This window comes from Dromiciops gliroides, chromosome 2, assembly GCF_019393635.1.
Source record: "Dromiciops gliroides isolate mDroGli1 chromosome 2, mDroGli1.pri, whole genome shotgun sequence".
Classification (NCBI taxonomy): domain Eukaryota; kingdom Metazoa; phylum Chordata; class Mammalia; order Microbiotheria; family Microbiotheriidae; genus Dromiciops; species Dromiciops gliroides.
Window position 1 is genome coordinate 440749873 of NC_057862.1, and position 19899 is coordinate 440769771.

The 19899-nt window shown below is 35.2% G+C and overlaps 1 protein-coding gene across 1 annotated transcript in view; it reads left to right on the forward strand.

Annotated features, from left to right (window-relative positions):
• Positions 1-19899, forward strand: part of DIDO1 (death inducer-obliterator 1) — a 58867-nt gene that overhangs the window by 11889 nt on the left and 27079 nt on the right. Inside the window, 5 exon segments of the mRNA XM_043983911.1 lie at positions 4758-4871; positions 5353-6208; positions 6446-6764; positions 7442-7654; positions 8764-8977. Coding sequence (XP_043839846.1) covers positions 4790-4871; positions 5353-6208; positions 6446-6764; positions 7442-7654; positions 8764-8977 — 1684 coding nt within the window. The 5' untranslated portion in view covers positions 4758-4789.

Here is a 19899-nt window from a genome sequence, read left to right on the forward strand (position 1 = left end):
AAATTGATAAAAGACAATAGTTATTTCAAGGAGGGAAGGAAGTAAAATTGTTAATAGTAATCAACACCCTTAATTTTAATAGTTGATCTTTTGTTACAAGCAGTGAAGTCCAGTTTATATTCTTTGCACAGATATTCAATGCACTAATGTGAATTTGATAAGAACTCAGAAGGAGACTGATGCTAATAATAATTGTTTTAGAGCATAGTGAGGTCAGCTGTACTTGATCAATAATTTGATTTAATGGTCACTGTAGTTCTAGGAAGATCTAGAGAGCTAGAGGAGTGATGTTGCAGGTAGAGAAATTGGGGCATAGGGCTGAAAAGTTTTGATTTTAAACTGGAAAAAAATTCACTGTGTTTTTGAAAGAAATATTGGGAAAATGGTGTGCCCTTTATGTTGAAATAATTTTATTTATTTTAGTCTGATAGGGAAGGAGGGAATAAACATATAAAAAATGCCTACTCGGTGCCAGGCACTTTAGTACTTTAAAAATATTCTTTGATCTTCACAACAATCCTTTGAGGGAGGTGCTGCTATTTTCCCCATTTTACAGTTGAGGCAAACACATTCAGTGACTTGTCCAGTGTCACACAGCTATGAGTATCTGAGGTGGGATTTGAACTCAGGACTTCTTGGTTCTTGGCCTCTGCTTTTATCCACTGTGCCACCTACAATGCATGTAATGCTGTTGTTCCTTTTTGTGTTTTCTCTTGCTTTATATCTTAAATGGTAATTTTTTTAAAATCTCATCTAATAAATAAGGAAGCTGAGGTCCTGACAGGTTAAGTGATATGTCCAAGGTCATACATATAAAGTAGCACACTATGGATATGAACTCTGTCAAACCTGTAATTTTTGCTTATTCCTGATTACCAATTCTTAGAGGGATATTATTTGTGTAAAAGTACCTTTTTTAAAAAAGACCCTAATGAATATAACTTTGTGTAGTCTCATACTGTAAGTAAAGTAACCTAAAATTATAGTGGCTATCTTAATTTAACTGTGACTTGTCTGAGGTAAAGCTACAGAAGAAGTACAAGAGACTGCCAAAGAGTAATACTTGCTGTGTCTTTAAAAAGAATGATTTGGAATGTTACAGTGTAGGTTCCAGGGTAACTAGGGGAGACAACAGTTAAGGAGAAGGCAGTTGGAGTGAATTTAAGTAATAGGTAAGATGTGTGAGGCCTGAGCTCCAGGTAGCACTTGGTAATGGGGAAGATAATGGTGGTTTAAATAAGTTAAAGGGGTTTATGAACATTCAGGACTATTTTAATAAGTAATTACTAATTTTCATGTTGGCTCTGGATTATTTTTAGGGTTATATCACCAACCACTTAGGGACATGTGAAAGAAAATATAGAAGGTAAATAGTGTTCTATTTGTAGTTTAATTGTGTTTAGCTGATATTTTTTCGTAATAATCATGGGCATACTTTTTATTTCAGTGATTAAAGTTCATTTTAAAAATAATTCAGCTCTCTTCAAAATGAAGATTAGAATTCTGAAAAAATTTGAGATAACACCAAAAATTAACCCCTTTGAAGCTTGCAATTTGCTCTTGCAAAAGTACTTTTCTAACATGCTCGAAGAAATAATGGAATGCTTGTTTATATTGAGTGTCTACTGTTGTGGGTGACAACTTTGTTCCAGTCTTGAATTATTCTTTCTAGATTAACAATTTTCAAACTTTCTGGTCTTGGGACCCCTTTACATTCTTAAAAGTTATTGAGTCCCAAAGAGCTTTTGTTTGAATTGCATCTGTTGAAAGATGATATTAAGTAAGTATTCGTATTTATGGCTAAATTTTTAATTTATAGGTCATGTAGCCTCTGGAACAATCCACTATGTGCTTGTGAGAGAATGAGAAGGGAAAAAACATAGTGTCTTGGTATTATGAAAATAGATTTGGTTTCACAGTCGTTGTCCCTGTCCCCCCCCCCCAAACAAAAAAGGTCTTGGGGAACTTCTCAGGGGTCCCCTAAACTATACTTTGAGAATGAGAACCATTGATCTAACCTGAATTGTTTGTCCTTGTACCTAAGAGAACTCTTAATAAGGATATTGGTGGTATGTGGTGTAACCAGAACAGTGGAGTATTAGTTTTTAGCCAGGGAAAGAGAAGACCTGATGAGGAAGGGGATGGGGGAAAGGTGGAGATGATGGTTGTCTTACTTTAGCCAGAGAGGAGCAGATTGAGGCTGTTTAACAATTAACTAGGACATTCTAGTTCAGGAAAATAGTGGATTAACCTTCATTCTAGGACTTCAAGGAAAGACTAAGCAACTGTTTTCCTGGTGTAGTTGTAGAGGGAATTGTTTCATAAACACATTTGACTAGATCACCTGAGTTATCAGTTCTTGATTTTCTATAATCCCTTGCTTATCTATCTATCTATCTATCTGGTTGAGTACTGCCAGATTAATCTGCATTTCTCTCCTTTTTTTTTTTTTAGTCATCACAAGAACCTACCGTGAAGTCCCTATTTATCATAACTCAGAAATTCTGGCTTTCAAAATCTTTAATTTGTGTCTACCTATTCACCCTTATCTTAAACCTGTATATTCTGGGTGTGTCTTCCTCTCTTCCCCCCCCCCCCCCTTATATTTATTCCCATCTCTAAGGTCGGCTTTCCTACTGCTATTTCAAAAGAATAAAAAGACATTTCTTCCATTGTCTTTCCCTAATCTCTATCCTCCATAGCCTTTAAAGTTTCTTCCCCTCCACTTACTCCAACCTATTTTTGATCTCTCTTAAGAGCTGTTGTACTCAGAACCAATATTACACCATTTTGCATTTGATTTTTGACATTTTTATTCTATTTTTGTTTCTTAACTAGTTTGTAAACTATTTGAGAATGGGGGTGATACTTTATTTCCCCATCCATGACCAGCACCACCTCACACAGATACACGAGATACTTGATTACACTGGTTACAGTTTTTCTTGTAGTAGAAAATTATGTTTATGCAACTAGTCACTCAGTGCCTGTGGGTGGGAGAGTAGTTTTTGTAAACTTAATGTGATTTCTTTTAGGAGCTTACTTCAAGTGAAATTTTGGTTGGTACACCTAGGTCCTATGAGTTGACATCAGGACAGTCTTGTTTGGGTTTGTTTTTTGTTGTTTTGTTTTAGATTTGGGTGTCTTTTTTTCCAAATTCAACCCTAAATATTTTGTGAATTTGGCTGTGTGGTTCTCTACTTCTTCACTCACTATTCCATTTTATTTAGAGCTGCAAGAAGATATCCAATTATGTTGTTGGATCAGGTAAAAAGTGAAAAACCAATTCTAGTTTTCTTGTACCTAGAGGTTTTTATTTTTTTAAGCTGTTAGCTTTTGTTAAAGAAATAAGTATTCTTATTTGGCTTTGAGATTGTTTTGGAATATCCCAGACCACAAAGGTGTTTTAATTTGGAGTTTTGATCATTCACGTAACTATTTTTAGTTGACCTCTACACCAATACTTTTTTTCTTAAGCCGTAAGTTTAGAAATTCCTTGATTTCATAAGGAATAACTTTTTATGCAGTGACTAAATTGATCTCTCATGACAGTTTGCAGTTTGAACTTGGAGGATAAACAACATATTTAGCAGAAATGAAAAAATCTGCTCTTAAGCTTTGGTTTTCATTTGCAATTATTTTCAGTTGTTTATAGAATTAGAGAAATAATGTTAATTAATATTCAAAAGATTCTTTTCTACAAAGACTAGGTGAACCTGTTGCAAATAATTGTAGAGTGAGTCAACCTTAAAGAGTGATCAATATTGTGATTATTTAGTTGACATAGGTAATTTAAACTAAGAGAAAACTAGAGAATTCAATTTAGGTGCTAATGGAGAATAAACTTAGACATGATCTAGTCTTGTAAAGAGTCATAATGATGCATACACAAATAACTTATAAAATACATGATATTCATAAAGGAGTGTGAACAGTCTTCATTCAATAAGTATTAAGCACCTACTTATCAAGAACTATTAGTCACTGGGAATAAAAAGGGAAAAAATTAAGTAATCTCAAAGGAGCTTATGCTTAAAGAGACATGGTGTACATATAAGTAAATGCAGAAGAAATTTTTAAAAGTTGATGCTTGTGATCAAGAAAGGATTCCTGTAGAAGGTGGAGCTTGAGCAAATGGTTTCCCAATGTGTGTGAAAGCTTTATGATACTTTTGGGTAGTTGGAATCAAGAGGGGCTTCCACTAGGAAAAAGTAGACATTTGAATTAGGTTTTAATAGGTGGGTAGGAATTTAGTGCCTGTTCTGAGAAGTTAATATAGTGATCATTTGATATCAATTTTAAGCTGAGTTGAAGTGAGGACCCAATTAATTGAAATATCTAGGGTATATATCAAGGTATTCTATGTATTTTTAGATGTGTTTTTTTTTTTTTTCACTGAAATGACTAACATTTATGGAGACCTACTCTGTACAAGGATAAGTGTTGAGGGGGAGAAGATAGATTGGGGTCTCTTTCCTCAATAAAACTAAAGTTTTAGTGGCGAAGATAGGACACATACACATAACTACAATAGACATTTGACTACAGATGCATAAGAGAGTACAGTAAGGGATTGTAGCTACTCTGTTGCCTTCATCTTTTAAACAGGTCTTCCTAAACATGAGCAGAACAGTCAATTGTGAAGTGGTAACTGCTTCTGTTTTCATTATCAAGTACTCACATATACTATTTGTGGTGTACGGTACAAATCAAAATAACCCATCATCACAAATAAAGTTAATTTTGTATATTTTTAGGGTTACACTTATAGAACTCTGGTATTCCTGTGATGGAACATGCTGTAAATCCAGAATCATCAGTGGCATTTAAATCTGAGTCAAGCTTGGACAATATGGAAAGTAATTCCCAAGGTATTTACTTTTATTTAAAGTAGAAAACTATTTACATGTAATCCTCAGAATGCTAGTGAAAACCCTGAAAGCCAGCTTCTGAACTCTAAAGTATGAATTAATGTAAAGATTCACTTTTCCATAGATGAAAAATCATATGTTTTTTTCTTGCCTTTTGCACAAATGTTCATACCTATAAAATAATTGTTCAGAATGTAATTTGGCATAAATAAATACGTCTAAATACTGGCTTTGCCATTTACTACATGACCAGCAGGCAAGTCATATCATTTCTTTGGGCCTCAGTTTCCTCATCTATAAAATAAAGAGAATTAGACTAGATTACCTGGAGGTTCCTTTCCAGCCCTCTTTTCTATTGTGTGCATGCCATACTGATCCAGAAACAAATAATTTTAAAAGCTTAACAAAATCATAGTTTCTTTTTTTTTCTTTTCTTTTCTTTTTGTTTTTTTTTTGTTTTTTTTGTTTTTTTGGTTTTTAGGTTTGGATGATAAAGGTGACCCAAGTAATGATGAGACTCCAAAAGCAATTAAACCTACAAGTAAGGAGTTTAGGAAAACATGGGGTTTTCGAAGAACTACCATTGCAAAACGTGAGGGTGCGGGAGATGCTGAAATAGAGTCCCTTGATCAACAACCACAACAGCAGCAACAAAGCCTCTCCCTTCGTCGAAGTGGACGCCAGCCCAAGCGTACAGAAAGAGTAGAAGAATTTCTTACAACAGTTAGAAGGAGAGGAAGGAAAAATGTTCCTGTTACCCTGGAAGATTCAAGTGAACCAGCCTCCTGTCCAGTTACAGATGTAGAAACTGCTTCGGAAGGGAGTGTGGAAAGTACTCCTGAAACTAAAACTGGTCCGAAATCTGACTCCAGGAATGTTAAGGGTCAGCCTGCTGCAGTTACAAAAGGAACAAAAGATGATGATGATGATGAAGAAGAAGATGACACTTCTGATAGTGACAGTGATGGATTGACATTGAAAGAACTTCAAAATCGTCTTAGAAGAAAGCGTGAACAAGAACCCTCTGAATTGACCCTGAAAGGTATACAAAACCGCCTAAGGAAGAAACGTCGTGAAGAGGATCCCACAGAAACTGTTGATGTTGAGGCAGGCAATACAGTGGAAACTGAGGTGCCTAGTAAGCAAGAACCTGAGACAGTGGATCAAGTAGCTGCACCCCAAGAGTCTAAAGAAGACCAGGATATTAAGTTGGAGGGGAAATCTCCTCAGGGAATCAAAGATGAAGAACCTGAAGAGTTAGTGAAGCGAAAACCAGAATGTGAGGTTTATGATCCTAATGCATTATATTGCATATGTCGACAACCTCATAACAACAGGTAGGTAGTTGGTAAATAGAAAAGTTTATGTTTTTACCTTTAAGTTTATTCAGGTGATACAAGATTTAGCAGAGGCAAGCCTTATTGATTAAATTCTACCAATTATAGAACGGTTATTTTAATTGAAAGTAAATTGATCTCTAAATTAGATTTTTTTCCCCTTAATACTACTTTTCAATAAATGATGCTCATATTTTGATTTTTTTTTCAGTATCTGATACTTTTTTTTAATTTCAGATTTATGATTTGCTGTGATCGGTGCGAGGAATGGTTTCATGGTGATTGTGTAGGGATTTCTGAAGCTCGTGGGAGGCTTTTGGAAAGGAATGGAGAAGATTATATCTGTCCAAATTGCACCATCCTACAAGTACAGGATGAGACTGCTTCAGAATCTGATCAGCAGGAAGCTAAGTTTAGACATGAAAATGCTGATGGTACAGAACTGACAAGTATAGGAACGATAGAGCAAAAATCCAGTGAAGATCAAGGAATCAAGGGTAGAATTGAAAAGGCTGCCAATCCAAGTGGCAAGAAAAAGCTCAAAATATTTCAACCTGTGAGTATTTTAAAGCCTTAAGATTTTTAAAAGCTAGATTTTAAAGAATTACGGTGTCTATTTCAGACTTGCTATAAACCCCTCAACATTGGAATTAATCTTCCTAAAACATTATCTGAAATTATTACAAGTAAACATAAACAAATATTTAGTGTATATTGCTTAAATATGACTTTTTTCTCATTTAGTATTTTTGTTAAATCTGTAGAAAAGTGGCTATGCCACTGTTGCTGCTCCTTTGTGACCAGACTTCTTCCTGAAAAATTCTTACGACTTGTAATCTGCTTTATCACAAAATCTTTTAGAGATATGAGGACCACCTTTAATTATAATCCCAGAAACAAGATAAAAATCATCATGGTCATTAAGAATTAAAACCATCTGGAATACAGTTTTATGTTAGCCAAAAAAAGGCACAGGTTCATTATGTTTTTATGGCTTCCTTTTTTCTTTAAAGGATTTTCACACAAGATTTTCTTATTTTGAGGCCCAAAGTACATAGTTTAAAGCTATTAAATGTGAGAAACAGTTTTCATTTGAGTGAATTAGCTAAAACTATTGGGATTTTATAATGATAAATAGTCACTTAACTAGAACAGAATAATCTAAAGCTATTACACAGTTCTTTCATAATTCCAATTATGCTATTTAAATATATTATACCTTTTAATCTGCAGGTTATTGAGACTCCTGGTGCCTCAAAATGTATTGGTCCTGGTTGTTCCAGTGTGGCTCAACCTGACTCAGTATATTGTAGTAATGATTGTATACTTAAACATGCTGCGGCCACCATGAAATTTCTGTCTGCTGGCAAAGAACCAAAACCAAAAGTAAAAGAAAAGCCAAAATCGAAACCTGAAAAATGCAGTCTTCCAAAATCTGGTGTTCAGGTAAGCTGGCTACTTTGGACAAAGAAAGAAAGAAGTGTGATTTTATTTGGAGAGAAAAGAAAAGGAGACCTAAATGATGGTTAAAATAGTGTTTTAGCTAATAGTTTGATCCTCCTCTCTAATAAGGTGCTCATCAGAGTCATCTCTGATGAGAATAAACACATACTAACCACATCTTAATAATGCCTTCTGTCTGCCATCTTTCTAGTCGAGGAGCTCATTCACCAGAGAAGAAAGCCTATAGGCAATACAAAGGAGACTAAATATAGGCTCTGTAATATAACTAAGTGATCATCCCTCGGGATTGAAATTTATTACTACACACAATGGATAGGTAGCAGATGTCGTAAATTGTTGCCGTTTTACACAAGGTCTAAATTCCCCTTTTTTTTCTTTTAAACTAATTACAATAGGAGAGACTTAACCATGTGACTTTAAAATAATAAGATTTAGAATTGTCAGGAATCCTCAAAGGCGTGTTTGCATGGATGGATATGTATATCCCCAAATCACAGATCCCATCTATATTACAAGGTCACTTGGCCTGTATTTGAACACCTCCAGTAACTCTGGAGGTAGCTGTTCCAATTTTAGACAGCTTTCATTTTGAGGAAATTTGTCCTTATGTTAAGCTGAAAACTGACTTTCTATTACTGCTTCCTATTGCTTCTGGTAATCTAGGGCTAAACAGAAAATTTTAATCTTTTCACATGGTGACCACAGATACTTTAAAAAGTTCGGTCATCTCCTTTAGAATAGTTTTTGAGTTCTTTACCATCTTTGACTTGTTCTACTTTGTGAATGTTCTTTCTAAAATGTGGCATCCAAAGTTGAAAGCATTACTCTAGATTTGGTATGATCAGAGTACAAAACGACTGCTTTCTGTACTTGGTACTTCTATTAACTGCAACCTAAAATCACTTTGGGGGGGGTATTAGATTACCCTATTACATGGTGGTTTTACACATTTAGCAGTTTGTCCCTCTTCTCTTCCCTCCACACACACCTGGAATTAATTACATTAATTGTAATATAAAATTGTAATCAAGTATGTCATATAACTTTTGGCAATTTTACAAATAGTGATTGAGATTTTACTGATTGTACAGGCAGGTATTAAAATGTCTTCTGTCCAGAAGAGGCCAGCTCCTGACAAAAAAGAAAACATTGCAAAGAAAACTGTGGTAACAGCACCTAGGAATGAAGGACTTGTTAAGGAAACAACTTCAGAAAGCAGCACACCATCCTGGGCAAGCGATCACAATTACAATGCAGTAAAGCCAGAAAAGACTGCTGCCATTTCATCATCACTGTTATATAAATGTATGTATCACACAGGGATTTGTCTCATCAATCCTTTACGTTCTATTCTAAATAGCCACCCAGTTTTGGCTTGTCCAAGATTTGGAAGTTTAATCGTGTTTTTATTCTGCCCTTAAACACTTTCTTCACCTTCAACAATTCATATACATGTACACATCTAAGGAAATTTTCAAGGTCTAGTCCACTTAGTCTTTTGCAACTTACTTGTTTTCAGAAAAAGAAAATGTGAACACAATACATGCACACACATGCATACACTTTAACACCCACAAAACATAGTTGTCCACACATGGTTGCTGAATGTTTGTCCATGATGATTGAGTTCTTAAAACTATTTTCAGTAGGTGGTAAGTATAGTAATGTCAGCAAATTTTGCCTTAATAGGTTCAACACATCATCCATGTTCATCAGTGCTCAATACCAACAATAATTTTCTTGCTGTACTATTAGCTTTCTTCCACAAAAGTCCTCTAACACTTCATCGTGGTGTGGAGGTGACCTTGAGTTCTTGAAGGCTATGCCATTCAGTGGTGGAGTGCAAGCTCTGGCAGCCCTTACCAAGCTGGAAAGGCTTCGAGAGTGTGGGCCCAGCGACGGACGGACTGTATGTCTGCTGTCCAAGGACCAGCCTAGCTAAATACGGAGAGGTTCTTCGCCAGATTGGCCATAGGCTGATGCATTTTTCAGCCACAGTCACTCGCAGACGATCTACCAAGTCCTAGAGGGGTTGGGATCTGTGCCGGGGAAGAAAGCACTCAGACCAACAAAATCACAGATCTTTAAAGTACTTTTAGCTTTTTAATTTATTTTTATTTTATTTTTTTACACGTCAGCAGCACATAATCATCAATCCTATTGACTTGTACATTTTGGAAACTTTCTGCAAATAACCTGAGATGATACTCTGCTTATTAGAGATTTTCAGGTTTAACTATTTATTTCTGACTGGGCAGATGAGAGGGTTTTGTTTATTTTTGAGTATCTAATTCATATACTACATTTATTCACATAAACACTCAGTTTTACAGAAGATCTGATTATAGTATTATATAAAGGTAAGTGAATATTAGTGTATGTTTTCTGAATTGTAGCAAATATTAATGAAGGTTAAGGAAAAAACTAGTTTTCTATTTTCAAATATTTCTGGATTTCTGGCTCCTGCTTTACTAATTCTTGGCTTTTGGAATGTAAGAATTAAGTTGATTCTTATGTTACCTTCTGTTCCAGAGCAATGAAATTATGACATCCAAATGCATTCTTAAAACTATGGCATCTTAATCTGTTTTGTCAACAGATGGTATATACCTGTATCAACCTACAATCTGACAGTTATTTTGGAAATTAAAAGAGGATAGACAAAGGGGAATAAAGCACAATACACATTTCACCTTGTTTTTTAGTGACAGACTTTGAAGCTGCATCTGATTCTACTGGAATTTCATATCTGAATCCTTGGAAACCTACTTGTGTTTTATTAACTATTTATAATGTCAGAAAGCCATCTACAAAGAGGGGAAAATAGGTCTTAGCTCTCAGTGTTTCATTGTTGTCTGTTGTTTTCACCCCCATTACCCTCATTCTAAATTCCTCTAAAGATTGAGAGGGCAAATTCCCTGTCCCTGTTTGGAGCTGTAAGGGACATCAGAGACCACCAGAATTCAGTAAGAGGAGAATTATGCTGTGCTTCTCTACCCTCTTTCATCCCTCTTAGCTATCCAAATTTTTTTTTTTTTTAGTGGTGGGGTATATACTTAGCTGGAAGCACATCTCACTTACATGTTTTGTTTTCAGTTGCCTTAAAGGAATAGGAAAGTTCAAATAACCAGTAGGTTTAATTCTTAAGATAATTATATACTGAAGAATATTTATTTGCTAGAATTGGGAAGGGAGCATTTGAGCTGGGTTTTGAGGAGTAAAAGAATGGGACAAAAAGGGTGTGGGGTGGGAAAGGGAAGGTTGGTTATTATGTTTCTTGTTACTCCAGGCAGCATTGGATTTGAAGCTAGAAGACCTGGATTTGAATCCTTGTTCTGCTATTTCCTGTGTGACCTTGGTCAAGTCACCTTCACACCTGAGCCTCACTTTTTCCTCAAGTGTAACATTGAAATGGGGTTGGACTAAATGTTCTCTTAAATTCCCTTTTAACCCTACACTCTATGAACCTCCAAGACCATACCAGGGAGTAAAATACATACACTCATTGTGTGACTGCTACTAAACCCTTCTAGCCCTTCCTTACATATTGGTGACCACCCATGACTTCTTTCCTTTTACTAAAAACCACAAGATCTAGTGTGGTGTTAACAGAACTGTGGATTAGATCATCTTCAGTGTAGAATGTCTCATATACATATAAGAGGGAGAAGGGGAGCTATTATAGAGTACCACCTCCATAATTATCAGCAGGGTATTTACACTATTTACAGATTTTTCACCTTTATAGTTGACTAGCTCTCAATGCATGTGTTATAAAAGTAGTCAGCATTTGAAAGCACTTGTTTGGGGATTTTGAAAGATGTTCTCAACTTGTTCCCCAAACAATGTTGAACATGGGCGGTTATGACTGCTGTGACTATGTGATCTGGGATGCACATAGATGAGAAATTTATTATTCTGGTGAAGAGGAACAATGATTCCATAAATTGAAGCTTCTAATTTCTGCTGTCCCATTTTTAAATTAATGTCAGAAGCAGTTTGACAAATAGAGAACTGGAAGATCCTAGGTTCAAGTTTCATCTGAAGCATACTGTGTCCTCCTAGGCAAGTCATTTATTTAATGTCTAAGTGCCCCTGTGGGAACTCATAAGACTTAAGTCACAGAGAAGTTGCCCATCCAAATTGATAGGAATTATCTGAAGGGGTATAATTTATTTCAATGAAATAGCTAATGCAGTTCCCAAAATTATAATATTAAAACAGTAAACATGAATAGTTTTTAAAATTTATGTTTAGGATTTCGGTGATAACCAATTCTTTCAAATTGCTGATATGGGACTTTTTTCTCATTTATTTGTGTATGTATCCCTTTTTCTCTGATTATCCCCCATCATTTTGTAAAGCATAGAAATGAAAACAATTTTCTTAATTTCTTGATACCCACGGCCCTACTGTAGGTAGTTTAGGACTTTAAAACTTCAAAGGCACGTTTCTTTCCTCCTTTTTTTTTTCTTTTTCCCAGTTTCATTGAGCTTATTCATATCACTGGCATGGTGAACACACACTGTTTAACACAAAAATGAACTTTAAACGACTTTTCAAAATTGTGCTTTGGATCTATGAGCTATCCTCAAAACATAGGAGCCAGATGAATTTCTTTGCTTTTAAGAACGAAAAATGGGGGTAGGTGGGAAAGCTGCATGTTTGACAGAGGACATTGGACCCCACATTTACCCAAGATCTACAGAAATGCTTCAAAGAATCATCTGGAAAGGTTCAAAGAGTGAGTTGCTCACATCTGACCAGAACACATCTGGGCCCTGTACATGGGGGTGGGGGGAATGCTAGAGGCCAGCCCCACCCTCCCTCTTGCCCAGTCTCTACCTCTGTGGTTACAGGGAGTGGAGCACAAGTTGGAGCAGGTACAGTGGTAGCAGAGGGCTCTGAGGAGCCCTAATGGGTTGGCTGCTGCTGCTGCTGCCCACTGCCCTAAGGACTTCTTTTCAAGTTGCTGTGCTAGTAAAAGTGAATCTGCATGAGCTGGAAGAGTGAAGTGCGCTTCTGTAGTTGGGGTAAGATTTCGCTGAAAAGAGTAGGTGCCAGGGTGACTTGGCACACAGGATTTGTCCAACCCTGATCTACGGTAACATTTTACATTTTGTTTTGAAAACTTTTAAAGCTTTACATACCATATTCAGATTACTTCTATTTAACTTAAGATAGTTTTTTTTAATTCAAATGTAAGCTGCATAAAAAATACAACTGGAGGCAAAACAATAAGGAAAAATAGATTTCCAGTGCCTCCTTTCTGGTTGTCCTCAGTTAACCAAGGTGTGTCAATGAATCCTTCCCTTTTTTGCATTTGAGAGGACATGTTAAGTGGCCTATATAAGTAAAACATTCATTCCACTGTTAAAGTCTATTAAACGGACAACCTTCAGACAAAAAGATAACTTTGACGATAGGGCACTCCTTAAATTGGTTTCACTGAAAATGAAACTTATATAAACAATCAGAAAGTGATATATTAAAAATTCTTTGTGGAAACACAAGCTTGAGAAATAAACCTGATTGGTTTATTTGGGGTCTGGTTTTTGTATATTTTGGGGTTGGTTATTGGCAATGAAATAAAGGTAATTTTGCTGTTTGTATGGAGTGGGAGGTTGACTAGAAAGACTTTGGAGGTTATTGGTTTGGGCAGTGTATTATAGGTGAAAAAAAAAGTAGACTTGGTTTCTAATTCCAACTGCTCACTAGAAATTTGAGCTGGGCAAATTACATCTGGGACCCTCAAGTTACCTCTAAATTGAGGGAGTTTAAACTAGATTAATTCTGTTATCTTCTAGCATCAACCTTTTTTTTTTCTGTTCAACAGATATCTCTGCACATGACGTGCTCAGTGTAGTACTGAGGTAGTAGAATGGACGAGAAGTTCATGAACAGTCTCATTTCAAAGAGTTGACAATATATATGGAGTGGGTTAGGGCAAGATATGCATGAGAGGCACACAGTAATATGTGAGTGCATTAGAAAGTCACAGGTTTGCCAAGGTTGACCAGGGAAGGAGTAGGTTCAGGGGAAAGAGATTGCATTTGAGCAGGTCTTAGAAAGATGGATAAAAATCAAGCAAGTAAAAAGTAGGGGGAGGGTATATTAAAAGAGGGAGAGAACAGTGAGAGCAGACCGGTTTGGCTGAAATTGGTGGGGAACGAAGGAATGGTCAGGAAATTGGAGTGGGACCATAATACATTGGGTCTTTAATGTTGGGCATGGAACTTTTTAGGACATAAGATTTTCGTTGGTCCTTATCATGCCCCTAAATAATAATTGAATTTTTCTCTCCATTGGTAGATTGTATTTTTCTTAGAGGCTTTAAGACCTTATTTAAATATTTTCTGGTAGTAACTTTTCATAATTTATAAATACTATTAAAATTGGCATTCTTTGTAGAAAAAGATGAAATAAGACTAATTCACCATTAACTATAACACAAGTTGAAATCAGAACATTTGACCTATTTATACCTCTTCATAAATCATTTTTCTTGACTTTAATTCCCCAGGGGTGGAAGGGGGTGTCTATACCTGTTTTATGGCTTATGCCTCTTATAAAGATGTTTGCATTAGGAATATTTAAAGATTAATACTTTGAATACATTTTGATAAGTGTTCACAGAGGTCTAGTAACTAGTATTTCATATTTTCTCATATAAGTGGGCTACTTACATTTTAAAAATAGTATCAACAGGAAGACAGTTATATTCCTGAATTAGCTTCTAAAATCATGGAAGCTAGAATCAAACTTCTGAGCCTGAATTTTTTGCCCCTTTCATTTACTTAAATGGAAAGTTGAGAGGCTTTCACGAAGAATGAACCAGAAGGGGATTCAGGAGGAAGAAGAAAAGGTAAATTATAGCTTATTTTAAAGAGAAATATATGTAAGATGACATTTAGGTTTAAGATAACATTAAGGCTTCTTTAGACTATCACTTATAGGGGGAAGCAGTCTTTTTTAAAACCCCAGTTGTAGATGGTGACTCAATTTGAAACCACCAGTTATCTACATTTTCTTAAAATACTCATTACATTGTTTTGAACTTGGTGGTGCTAAAATTGACTAAAACTTGAAAATACTCAGAATATGAATCAGTTTGTATCCTTGACTTTAGAATTCTAAAGCACCGCACTAAGGAGACCAATCTGGGACTTTTATTCAGAAGATGAAATGATTGGATTTTATTTCCATCTTGTGTTTGAAGTAAAAATAGATTCAAACCACCTTTATTAATTGGATATTTGTCCCAGTGACAGCAGAGTTCATAAAATGACAGATTTAGAACTGAAAGGGAGCATGAAATTCATCTAGTCTAAAACTTTCATTTTACAAGTAAAAGTAATGACTAAGATTGACAAAAGGCAATGTGCTTTACATGAGTAATCTCATTTGATTACTTCTGGCCCTTAATGATTGCTAATTGATCATCACAACAATACTATTTTTCCCTATTTCACAAATTGAGGCAACCTAGGCCCAAAGCAGCTTAAGTGACCTAAGGTTTAACAGGGTAATAGAGAGGTAGGATTTAAATAGCCAGATTTTCTGACCCCGGGTGCTCATTCAGTAAAGCCTACTTTAATTTATGGCTATCTTTTTCAGAGTACTTTATAGTAGAATTGTAAAGAAATTGAAAACAAATTATTGAATTGAGAAATATTTTTTTAGTTCCCCTCCACTTGGGAAGAATGCCCATGTCACAGCCTTTTTTACTTTGTATTTAGTTGCTAGTTTATCCATGCATTCCTTGAATCTACTCTTAGAATGGGTAGTAAATAATTGTTTTTGAAGGAAAAATTGAGAGAAGCAGTGCGGAGTAATGAAGAGAATAGCCCTGGAATTTAGAAAAGTCTAGATTGAAGTGCCTTCTTTCACATGCTTTCTATAGGACTCATCAACACAGTCTATTTCACAGAGGGTAAGGGCTTTACAAAGACTGGTTAATTGACATACTGAACTTAAGTGCACTAGGTTAGTTTCTTTAAACCAAAGGTTGCAGTGTAGCTCCCATTTTGCTTTTGGTAGGGCTTCTTCCCTAGGAGTTCCACAAACTGAATCAATAATTCTACTTTGTTTTAGCATTTTACTTCCACTTAAGGTTTTAAGATTTTGAAACTTAGGATCTTAGTTGTCATAGAATATTTCAGCTTGAAAGGATCTTAGAAATCATCTCATTGTGCTGATGAAGAAACTGAGGTTCAGAGATAGGACTTCTTGTCACACAGGTAATTTCTGAAGTCACACTAATGTCTGTCCCTACCCAGGGCTCTTGCCACTTGACCATTTGGTTTGGCATTTCACCAAAGAAATCTAAAGCCCTGGAGATTTTTCAGATTTGGCCAATTGTGTACTTCAGAATTGATAAAAAATTATGTAAAGTAGTACATTAAAAATAAAAAATTATGGGTGATTTTAAAATAAAATAATGTACACTACCTACACTGGTAGATTTGCAGGCAGGACATCCAAGTTCAGACCTTTGCTTTACCTATTATCTTTTTGACCATGGGCAAATTACTAGACTTCTTTGGGCCTGTTTCTTTGTTTCTAAAATGGAGAGGTTAAAGGATTCCTGTGGTTTTATATTTAAAACCAATATATTAGAACTAATAATTCTAATCTAACATTTCCCATTTTAACTACCAGTTAAGATGCTAAAGACCTAAATGAACATAGTACTAGTAATTAATTTACTAGAATGTGGTTATTTTCAATTAAAATTGTTAATGTGGGGGGCAGCTAGGTGGATAAAGCACTGGCCCTGGATTCAGGAAGACCTGAGTTCAAATGCGGCCTCAGACACTTGACACTTACTAGCTGTGTTACCCTGGGCAAGTCACTTAACCCCCATTGCCCCACAAAAACACAAACAAAATTGTAAATGTACTTGCTCCTCCCCACTCTGCCTCCATTCATTAAACCATTACAAGGCTTCTTTACAACATCTAAAAATCCTGTGACTCTAGTCTTGAGATAATCAAAGTGTAGCAATAAATAGAACTGGAGTTAGAGCCTTAGGTTCAAATAGTTTGATATGCTCCCTGTTAAAATATGGATAAATCATACCCATGAGGCTGCCAAAAGAGGTTAGATCTCTAAGGTCCCTTTTAAAGTATGGTTTCCCCCACCCTCCTTTTACCATTCTTCTTTTCCAAGTTTCCTATCTTTAATTATATTTTCTGTGTATTTCTTCTGGTGTTTGAACAAAACACCGATACTTGAATTCTATAATGCTCTTAACATGAATTTTCTTAATTCTGTAGTGCTTTTAATATGAGAAGTATTGTGTCCCTTTTAAAAAAATTATGCTTTATTATGAGGAAAAACTATCAACTGTTAGTAGTTAACTGTATATACTTCCACTAAAGTGCCTTGTGGTTTGGAGACAACCCTGAGTTCCAGCATAACATGAACTCTTAACGGTTTTCTACCATGCTGGAAAGCTTTCCAATATAGTACTTACTGCATGTCCAAATACACCTAAATTCTGGAGAAGCTGGTTACAAGAATGTGGGCCACCAGGTGTTGTTTGACTTTGGGGGTTTTTTTTAGCCTCTAACTCATGAAAGCTTTCTACTTAAGTCTACCTAATGATCTGCATCTGTGATAATGGGTTGGGGAATTGGTATTACATTAAACAGCTGAGATGAGGGTCAGTTCTATTTTCTTTACAAAACTATTGCCTTATTCGAGGAGGGTGTTTCTTTTCTGTCTCTTAAAAGCTGATATTGTAGGGGGAACCCTTGTTATTGAAACTTGAGTCTGCTCCCCAAGGAGATCTCATCTTGAGCTGAGACAACTCTCCAATTCTGAGCATCCTCCACCCTCCTAGTTACTACGGGCTTTCTTCAGTCCTATGAGGTAGGCAGGTGAGCAACAAATGAGCAGTGCTGACTAAAGGAGACATTAAGACCATCTTATGGAAACAGCAACAACAAAATCAAACCTTCAAGTCAGGGTTGGAGCAAGAGACTGTTAATAGAATGATCACATTTCCCTTAGATTTTCAATTCATATTCGAACCTTGATCCCTGTAGCTTTTATGGTATACAAATAAAGGCAAAAGATTTTGCAATTCATGTTGTGATCCATTGCTACCTTATGTCAACATTAATAGATGATTGATGAACAAGTGGGGACACCTGAATAAATATTGCCTAGATCCTGAATTTTCTAACCCCCATGAAAGAGATATTGATTGGGTTGGGGGAGAGAGCAATTTAATACTTAATTTTCTGTTTATGCCTGTTAAAATTGCTTGGGATAGAAATTATTTAATATTAGATAAACTTGAAAGCTTTTTACAAGGTTATCTGTTGAGTAATTTTTTAACTTGGGTTTTGTCTGCCTCTGAACTCTTCATAACCATTTAAGTGAATGTTGACTAAAGTTTGGCACAGTGCCAGAAGTATTCTACAGCAGCTAACTTAAACTTTACTTAATTCTGCTGCAGAATAAGAAAAATCTAAATACACATTTTTACTTTAATAACTAAATAGTAAACAACATGTTTCAAAAAGAGCTAAAATCCTTAATGCAGATCTTCATTCAGCATTAAAATGTGTGCAAGCAATACTAATTTTTCAGTGATATAGGGTTGTGACAGAAAAACCTAAATAATCTTTAGGGCTTACTTATATATACTACTACCAAACTTAATTCCCTAAGTTTGTTTCATTTTCCTCATGCTTTCTAGGGAGTTAAATTGGCGGTAAAAGGTCTGAATAGTTGGCCTATTTCCCCTTCATTGTGAGGCTCAAATGAGTAAATACTTTGCAAATTTTTGTGTTCTATATAATGGTCTGTTACAGCTAATGTGCCATGTCACTTGAAAACATAAAAGATTTTTTTGTGCCTGTAAAATGAGGTTAATGATAGCACTTACTCCCAGGGTTTGTTGTGAAAACAAAATAGGTTTTTTTTTTTAAGTTCTTGGCAAAATTTAAAGCACTTATGTAAATGCTATTTGTAGTTTTATTCAAATGGAATTTTCCCATATTAAAGGAAAATAAACTGATTTTAACATCAGTCAACAAGCATATTTTTAAAGCCCTTACTATGTGATGTAGAATGTTAAAGCTTGCAAGATCCCTTCTTTATTCCAGCCTCCTCCATTTCTAGATGAGGAAACTAAGATCAAGAAAGTGAAGCGGTCAATGCAGCTAGTTAATAGCAGACAGGCTAGTGCCCAGATTTGTAGACTCCTGCTATTCTTTACTTTCTGCCCCCAAATTTTGCCATCTTGCCTCCAAAAATTAAAACCATTGGAATAAAGATTTATTACATATATTTAAGGAAGAGTTACTTTTAGGGTTTTAGAAAACTTTATACATTGTGGAGGACTTTCAATACTTTTTCTAAGGAGATCAGAACTTTTTTCTAAACTGAAATATTGCTGTTTGAAGAATTTAAAATTAAACTAGTCTGTTTTCTAACCATGTAAATAATAGTTTAAGCCCCATGCATTGTATTTATGGCAGCTTTGCAAAGTGGTATCCAGAAATTACAAGCCCACAAAATTTTTATCACATTACTGATTGAAATAAGTCAACAATATAATTGAGATCATGTTGGTGATTTTATTTTTTTTTCTTAAAGAATGTGCTTTAAATTATTCGTGAAATTATTTCATATTTTCAGATTCCAGTTTAGTTAATACATCTGAATCATGGCAGACTTATTCGTTCTTTCATAATAGAAGCCAATCAAAAGTATTGTTTTGTGGCTATTTGAATATTATAAGAATACTTTTATAAAAATAACTCATCCATGGACATTTTCTTTCCACCTAATCTTCCATTCTATCTATATGACCATTTACTTATTAACATCTTTAAAATTTTAAACCCAACAAAAGGGTACCTATAAGGTTTTGTTATTTTACTTAACATAAGTACTACAGTACCACATTTACAAGGCAGTCTTCCCCCATTTAGCAAAAACTGAATTAGAGTTTCTAAGTAAACTTAAAGTGTAATTTGGCACTTTTGAGTTTGAGAAAGGTAGATAGGTAATTAGTTTTCAACCAGGTGCCTCCCTTTTATTTTTGGTGGGTGGGATGAAGGGTGATAATTTTATGCTTGATTTTTTAAAAAAAGTCATCCATGAAAAAGTAAAATCAGTATTTCAGAGTGACATTGCTAAAATTGATTGATATAAAATCCAGAAAGGAGTGATCAGTTGAAATGAGTTTGGAAGATATTTAGATGCAG